This window comes from Bubalus kerabau, chromosome 21, assembly GCF_029407905.1.
Source record: "Bubalus kerabau isolate K-KA32 ecotype Philippines breed swamp buffalo chromosome 21, PCC_UOA_SB_1v2, whole genome shotgun sequence".
NCBI lineage: Eukaryota > Metazoa > Chordata > Mammalia > Artiodactyla > Bovidae > Bubalus > Bubalus kerabau.
In genome coordinates, this window is record NC_073644.1 from 12671243 (window position 1) to 12679700 (window position 8458).

The window sequence follows — 8458 nt, forward strand, 5'->3', positions numbered from 1 at the left end:
TCACCAATCCTCAAATGAGTTGAGTTTATTTGCAACAACTGGTATTTCACTATATTAGATGGCAGACTCAGGTTGACTCTTGGCCAAGTGTAATCTCAGATGTTAGTGAGAGGTTCCATATGTCCAGTACCACAGGAATTACAGCTGCTCGACGATTTCCAAAGTCTGGAATTGCACACACGTGTCACAGTAACTGAGCCACACAGTCTTTGCTGCCTGTGGGTCTTTACTGAATTGCAGGTTCCATTTCTTGAATAAGAAAGAGGTTCCTTCCACCTGTTTGTCACATACCTTTCCATATTTACACTGCCAGAGAAATTATTGCAATCAATAAGGCTGATGAGTCTTTTTTGTCTTCCCCTGATCTTTAGCATCTGTGCTCCTCAAGTCAGTCTTGTATTAGTACGGCATATTGATTTTGCATTTCTAAATGACAGCAACCCCAGCCCAGCTGCCGCACATTCCCCTCCTCAGCCCTTGCTCTTCCTGAAGGCTGATCCCAGACATCCCACGGCGTCACCCCGCCCATCCCCACTTCCCCCATCATTTGTAATCTGGCCCAGAACCTCCTCTATCTTCCTCTCACTCCTAGCACTGTGAGGTCGGCCCTCTCCCAACAACCAAAGGGGTAACAGCAGCGGGACTCGACCGGCAAGGAGAGGTCCTCTGACCCTCGCACTCCCAAATCCCTCCCTCCCTCTTTCCCCTGCTCCGCCGCTCCGGGAGCGCGCGCCGCCGCGGCAGCCGGGAATACGCGCGCTCGGAGGGCCCTGGGGTTCAGATTCCGGGGGCGGTCGGCCCCTCCCTCGGCCCCGCCCTCATCTCCTTCCAGCCCCGCCCCCGATCCATCTCCGGCGTAGCCTGTGCTCGCGCTCCCCCGCCCGAGGCCCCGCCCTACCAACGTCCTCCCCGCCCCGCCCACCACCCGCCTCGCCCTCCCAGGATCCGAGGCCCCGCCCAGGCCCCGCCCCCAGCCGTTCCCGCCCCGCCCCCGGCCCGCGTCGCCGTCTCTCGCCCTCCCCCGGCCGCGCGGCCGGAGCTGGCACTGAGCACCGGCGGCGGCGGCGGCCTCGCGTTCTGGGCACGCCAGCGCCCCGCTGGACACGGCGTCCCCGAGAGCGCCCGGCGCGCGCGGATCTGCCTTCCGCGGCCCCGGGCTGCCCGGGGGCGTCCGGCGCTCCCCGAGGGCGGGCGTGTCCGCGCGGCGCCGGGCGGGGCACGGGCGCGGGGCCTCAGCCTGTTGGAGCGCCGGGAGCGCCGGACCCGGGGGCTTCAGGAGCCCTGCGTGGGCCGGGCCGCCCGAGTCCCACGCAGAGCAGTGTTTTCCAACTCTCCGCCTGCGTCTCATCGGGCCCACCACCACCCGGAGAGACCCAGTCCAGATCTTCCGAGGTAAGAGGACTTGGCTATTGAGGGGTCTCTTGTCCTGAGACCACTGCCAGGGGTCGGGAATGGGGAGCGGAGGATGGAGCTGGCATGTTCGTAGGAAGCGAATCACAAAATGCAACAGGCGGAGCGGAGCAGGAAACTCCTAGCGTTTATGTTTCCCACAGAGAGGAGACTTGTCCAAGACTGAAACTTGGTGAGGTTCTTCGGAACCCAGACGGGCTGCCGCGAAGCTGCTCCTTGAGTCCGGGTTTGGGTCTGAGCTCCCTCTGGTGGCTTCTTTTAAGGATGGAAAACCAGGCTTTTCGGGAGGGAGACTGGAGCAGAACTGGCGTTCTTCGCTCCCACACATTGTCATAACTTCTCCTTAGACAAAAGTGACTGCGCTTAGTATTAGTTTCTCTGGCAAAGACACCTTGAGCCCTTGAAAGCTAAACCCTCATCGAGAATCATAAAATGGTCCTTTCAACTTTGGGTTTTTGTCTCTGAGTCTTCCGTGATCAAAACAAGAATGACAGCGGTACTCAATCTTCTCTTGACTGCATTTGAGTAAAAACATTTTAAATTAAGAAAGCAAGCCACCGTTAAAATAAATACTCTTGGGAAAGTTACATCTTGTAGCCGCTTGTCTTCTACCACCATTGTTATCCTAATATGTGCCTTGAAAAGTATGAGAAAAGGAATCATTTAGTGTAACTTCGATTGTATTAAATAACAGATCTTAATGTCATTCTAAAATTTCTATCAGGAGATGGTAGAACGTTTAAATCTTCCGTTTATGTCCCAGCATACCTGTAGCCTCCGAGAATTTCTGTTTTGTTTTGTCCCCCAGAACAAAATTTCTGTTTTGTTTTTCCAGTGTCATGAAAAAGGAACGGAAAAGAGACGTCACTGTTGGTGAAAGGGGAGTTTTCTTTCCCAGTTGGTGGTTACTTCATGATTGGAAAAGAAGTACCTAGGTGGTTGCAAAGATTAGGTTTTCATAGTTGTACAGATGAAGCTGATAAAAGAAGATGAGAATATGCTTTCTCAGATGGGTCATAATAGGCTGATGAGTAAGTAAGCCTGACAAGACAGACTGGAAATGAGGGCAGGAATCTGGAATGTTTTAAAACCAAGTAGGACTTTGAACACTTGCTGAGGATGTTTTTCTCCCAAAAATGGAGGAAGAAAAAAAATTCTCACAGCCAGAAGTGTAAAAAGCGGAGTAAAAACCCAGTCTGCTCCAAGGATTTCAGTACTTCATCAGCTTCTTTGAGAGCACAGAGACAAAGGCATCAGACCTGTATGATGAGCTTGTCACCAGTGATGGTATCCTGTGCCAGGAATGACTTCTTAGTTTGGATTTTGGAGTGCTTTTTTTTTTTTACAATGTGGGGTTTTTGACTCTCCATGTTAGGTAGATTTCTGTCCCTGAAGTAACTTGTAAATTCATAGTATTCTAGACTATCTTCACTCCTGTTTGCTGTGTGACATGGGAAAATCAAGAGGCTTTAACATTCCTTGAAGTTTTATTGGAAGCAACAGTGCATCAGGGAGCAGATTCACAGTGTAAGTTTTCTCTTTTTGGCAACTGTACTTTGAATGAGCCGAATGTCAGCAGGATTTCACAGCACATACAATTTACAGTCTTTGTTTTATCAAGGCCTTAAATGTATGTTTTATACTCAGCAGATGGGAAGCACATTGAGCGCTGCATTTGACATGTATGCCTGAGGAAAGGAGCTCCCCGATGGATCATGGCGTTAATGTTTACAGGACATTGCTTATTTTTAGTATTAGTGATGTTTGCTTTCTCTACTTTGGAGGAATCTGTGAGCAATTACTCTGACTGGGCAGTTTTCCCAGATGACATAGATCCATTTAAGACACAGAGAGTGCAAGATGTCAGACCCAATCAAAAACCGAAGAAGAGTACGCTTCATCCACGCTTGTATTTTGATGCTGGAGAGATCCAAGCAATGAGACAGAAGTCTCGCACAACCCATTTGCACCTTTTTAGAGCGATCAGAAGTGCGGTGACTGCTATGCTGTCGAACCCGACATACTACCTACCTCCACCCAAGCATGCTGATTTTGCTGCCAAGTGGAATGAAATCTATGGGAACAATCTGCCTCCTTTAGCCCTGTACTGTTTGCTGTGCCCGGAAGACAAAGTTGCCTTTGAATTTGCCTTGGAATACATGGACAGGATGGTGGGCTACAAAGACTGGCTGGTGGAGAATGCACCAGGGGATGAGGTTCCAGTTGGCCATTCCCTAACAGGTTTTGCCACTGCCTTTGACTTTTTATATAACTTATTAGATGGTCGTCGGAGACAAAAATACCTAGAAAAAATATGGGTTATTACTGAGGAAATGTATGAATATTCTAAGGTCCGCTCTTGGGGCAAACAACTTCTTCACAACCATCAAGCTACTAACATGATAGCACTGCTGACCGGGGCTTTGGTGACTGGGGTAGATAAAGGGACTAAGGTAAATCTATGGAAACAGGTTGTAGTAGATGTGATGGAAAAGACAATGTTTCTGTTGAATCACATTGTCGATGGCTCTTTGGATGAAGGTGTGGCCTATGGAAGCTACACAGCTAAATCAGTCACACAGTATGTTTTTCTGGCCCAGCGCCACTTTAATATCAACAACTTGGATAACAACTGGTTAAAAATGCACTTTTGGTTTTATTATGCCACCCTTTTGCCAGGCTTCCAAAGGACCGTGGGGATAGCAGATTCCAATTATAACTGGTTTTATGGTCCTGAGAGCCAGTTAGTTTTTTTGGATAAGTTTGTCTTAAAGAATGGAGCTGGAAATTGGTTAGCTCAGCAAATCAGAAGGCACCGACCTAAAGATGGACCCATGGTCCCCTCCACCGCCCAGAGGTGGAGTACCCTTCACACTGAATACATCTGGTATGACCCCCAGCTCACCCCACAGCCTCCTGCAGAATATGGCACTGCAAAAATGCACATGTTCCCTAACTGGGGTGTGGTCACTTATGGGGCCGGGCTGCCAAATACACAGACCAATACCTTTGTGTCTTTTAAGTCTGGGAAGCTAGGAGGGCGTGCTGTGTATGACATAGTTCACTTCCAGCCATACTCCTGGATTGATGGGTGGAGGAGCTTCAACCCTGGACATGAACATCCGGATCAGAACTCATTTACCTTTGCCCCCAACGGGCAGGTGTTTGTTTCCGAAGCCCTCTATGGACCTAAGTTGAGCCACCTGAACAACGTACTGGTGTTCGCGCCGTCACCCACGAGTCAGTGTAATAAGCCCTGGGAAGGTCAGCTGGGAGAATGTGCACAGTGGCTCAAGTGGACCGGCGAGGAGGTTGGTGATGCGGCCGGGGAAATCATTACTGCCTCTCAGCACGGGGACATGATATTTGTGAGTGGGGAAGCCGTATCAGCTTACTCTTCAGCAATGAAGCTGAAAAGCGTGTATCGGGCTTTGCTTCTCTTAAACTCTCAGACTCTGCTAGTTGTTGATCATGTCGAGAAGCAAGAAGATTCCCCAATAAAATCTGTCAGTGCCTTCTTCCATAATCTGGATATTGATTTTAAATACATCCCATATAGGTTCATGAACAGGTATAATGGCGCCTTGATGGACGTGTGGGATGCTCACTACAAGATGTTTTGGTTTGATCATCGTGGCAGTAGCCCCCTTGCTAGTATACAGGAAGCAGAGCAAGCCGCTGAATTTAAGAAACGGTGGACTCAGTTTGTCAATGTTACGTTTCAGATGGAATCCGCAATCACAAGAATCGCATATGTCTTCTATGGACCATACGTCAATGTTTCCAGTTGCAGATTTATTGATAATTCCAATTCTGGACTTCAGCTTTCTCTCAATGTCAATAACACCGACCATGTTGTTTCGATCGTGACTGACTACCAGAACTTGAAGACAAGGTTTGACTACTTGGGATTTGGCGGCTTTGCCACTGTGGCTGATCAGGCCCAAGTAACCCGCTTCGGTTTGGGCACTGAGGCAATAGTAAAGCCCATAAGACACGATAGAGTTATTTTCCCCTTTGGATTTAAATTTAATGTAGCAGTTGGGTTGATTTTGTGCATCGGCCTGGTGATCTTAACTTTTCAGTGGCGGTTTTACCTTTCTTTTAGAAAGCTTATGCGGTGGATCCTCATCCTTGTTATTGCCTTGTGGTCCATTGAGCTGCTGGACGTGTGGAGCGCTTGCACGCAGCCCATCTGTGCCAAGTGGGCGAGGCCGGAGACCGAGGCGACCGGGCAGGCGCTGGCCCCCGGAGGCCAGCGCACAGACCCGCCGGACATCGTCATTACCTCACTTCCTGGTTCCGGAGCTGAGCTTCTCAAACAACTCTTCTTCAACAGCAGTGACTTCCTCTACATCCGGGTCCCCACAGCCTACATTGACATTCCGGAAACGGAATTGGAAATCGACTCCTTTGTGGACGCCTGTGAATGGACGGCGTCCGAAGTCCACAGCGTGCGTTTCCGTTTACTCCGAGGCTGGTTGCAGTCCTTGGTCCGAGACACGAAACTCCATTTGCAGAACATCCATCTACATGAACCCAGTAGGGGGAAACTGGCCCAGTATTTTACCATGAATAAAGACAAGAAAAGGAAGTTGAAAAGGAGAGAGTCTCTGGCAGAACAAAGAAGCAGAATGAAAGGCGCCTTTGACAGAGACGCTGAATACGTCAGGGCTCTGCGGAGACACCTGGTCCACTACCCCAGTGCGCGGCCGGTGCTCAGCCTGGGCAGCGGGAGCTGGACGTTAAAGCTGCATTTCTTTCACGAGGTGTTGGGAGCCTCTATGAGGGCCTTGTACGTGGTGAGGGACCCTCGGGCGTGGGTTTATTCCATGCTGTACAGTAGTAAACCTAGCCTTTACTCTTTGAAGAATGTACAAGAGCACTTAGCTAAGCTGTTTAAAACGGAGGGAAGCGCAGGCCGTTGTACCTTGAACTCAGGCTATGCTGTGGAGTATGAATTGCTGCGGAAGGAACTGTTGGCATCCAGACCTCACCCAGTCTCGCTGCTGGCCCATGCGTGGCTGGCAAACACGGCCGCTGCCCTGAGGCTAAATGCAGACCTGCTGCCCACCAGCTACCAATTAATCAAGTTTGAAGATCTTGTGCATTTCCCTCAGAATACCACGGAAAGGATTTTTGCCTTCCTTGGAATTCCTTTATCTCCTGCTACTTTAAACCAAATATTGTTTGCCACCTCCACGAACCTTTTCTATCTTCCCTACGAAGGGGAGATATCACCCGCTAATACTAACCTTTGGAAACGAAACTTGCCGAAGGATGAAATTAAACTGATTGAGAACATCTGCTGGACGCTGATGGATCGTCTAGGATACCCAAAGTTTATGGACTGAATGCTGCAGGTCAGCAGAGATTTGCACTAATACTTTCCAACCCAATTTGTGGATATGAATTAGAAGTTTGTTTATTCTTGTACTGTGTGTGTTTGTGTGTGTGTTTGTGATCAATTCGTTACATGCAGAGAGAGATTATTTTAAAAATAAGCACCGTATTTGGCCTAGCAGGATTTATTTTTGTCACCACTTTCCTTGCCTTTGTTTCTGAATTTTTTTCTGCTAATATGTTTCTGCCACAGAGGTGTAGATGAAGTTATATTACCATGGTCAGGGGAGATAGGAGGATTATAAAGGTTTTTGTCTAACTCTCTGCTTCATCTGTAACTCAGCTGATCTAGCCCAGAACCTCATGCACTGCTGAAAGCCTGGCAGTTGCTGCTTTACCCAAGCGCCTCTTGCTTTCAAGATGAACTGCAAAAGTTTCCTAGTTTTTTAGAAGGTGTCCCAACACATTTATCTTGCACGCCACACATACACACAAATCCTTTTACTGTGTAGAATGTTCACAGATATCACTGGGGAAATGGTGAAAGCTCCTATTGGAATTATCAGATCCCTTCTGGAAAATACAGATGGAAATACAGAATGGATTTTTTTTTTTTTTTTTTTTAGGTCAGAAACAGTGACCTGAAAATCCTCCTTCAAGTTTTTTACTTAGAAGTCATAAGGAATCAGTCTTGAAACAGTGGATGCCAAGGGCTGGTAGGGTATTTTAGGCCCTCTTGTCTCTTTAAAACCCTCTCATTCTTGCTTCCTTGAAACTGCAGCTGTTCACCATTACCGCTCCCACCCTGTCCTTTCTGCCACTGTCACGCAAAACAGTCAGTAGTTGCTAATGGCTAAAGTCTGATATTTGTGGGGATTTTTTTTCTCCCTGTCCTGATGATTAATTTTGTGTCAAAGCCTGAGACCACCTTAGAATCAGATTTCTCCTTGTGGAATCATCACTGTATGAGTCAAAGCAGTGCTGCTGCTGCCGGTGTTTTTTTAGACTGGAAACAGAATTGGAAAACTGCCTGACTTCTCCTGCATCCCTTTGAATGAGTCTCCAGACTGCCGGTGTCTGCAGAAGTTGAAGGCCAATGGCAGATGATGTCAGAGGCATCTGCTTCCTTTACCATCTGCATCTTATTATAAATGTCGTTGTCATAACACATGGTTCATTTTATTTTGGTAGACGCTGGAATCACAATGCGATGCCATTAGAGACCAGTGGAGCAATTACAGTGAACTGGATGAAACCATGAGGCAGTGTGGGGACTTGATGCAAATCTCTGTGTAGACTGCAGTCTTTCTCCTGATGTTTCAAACTGTAGTTTCACACCACCCCCCTCACCCTCCAGGCGCTAACACTTGGAATTCTGTCATTCTGACCTAGATAAAAGTGGCTCTTTCTCAGTAGTTTGTTGTTATGTCAAAATGTGCCTCCAGGGTGATCAAGCTGTGGGTATGTTACATTCCAGCTGAAGCTAACCAGGCTGTCATTTTTCTTCCATTACAGTAGGAAAACAGCTCTCCTACGCCCCCACCTCTACTTCCTGGTGTAGCTCTCCCTGCCCTCTCTCTACAATGTCAAAATGAATGAAAATCCTGTTGTATTAATACAGGTTGAGAGGGCAACCAAGGACTCAAATCCGCACTATTATTCTTAAGGAAGATTATTCCTCCTATCTCAGGGTTATCGCGATGCA

At 48.1% G+C, this 8458-nt stretch overlaps 1 protein-coding gene across 4 annotated transcripts; it reads left to right on the forward strand.

Moving 5' to 3' along the window:
* The first annotated feature begins 1000 nt into the window (after positions 1-1000).
* DSEL (dermatan sulfate epimerase like) lies at positions 1001-8168 on the forward strand. Of its 4 annotated transcripts, none has more exons than XM_055559130.1 (3): positions 1001-1392; positions 2246-6773; positions 7380-8168. In XM_055559130.1, the coding sequence occupies exon 2, from the start codon at positions 3126-3128 to the stop codon at positions 6762-6764; it is 3639 nt and encodes a 1212-aa protein (XP_055415105.1). In that variant the 5' UTR covers positions 1001-1392; positions 2246-3125; the 3' UTR covers positions 6765-6773; positions 7380-8168. The 4 variants fall into 4 exon arrangements, with proteins under 4 accessions (XP_055415105.1, XP_055415106.1, XP_055415104.1 ...); XM_055559131.1 differs by lacking the exon at positions 7380-8168 and having other exon boundaries at positions 1002-1392; positions 2246-5305; positions 5519-7368; XM_055559129.1 differs by lacking the exon at positions 7380-8168 and having other exon boundaries at positions 1002-1392; positions 2246-2937; positions 3058-7368.
* Positions 8169-8458: the final 290 nt, after the last annotated feature.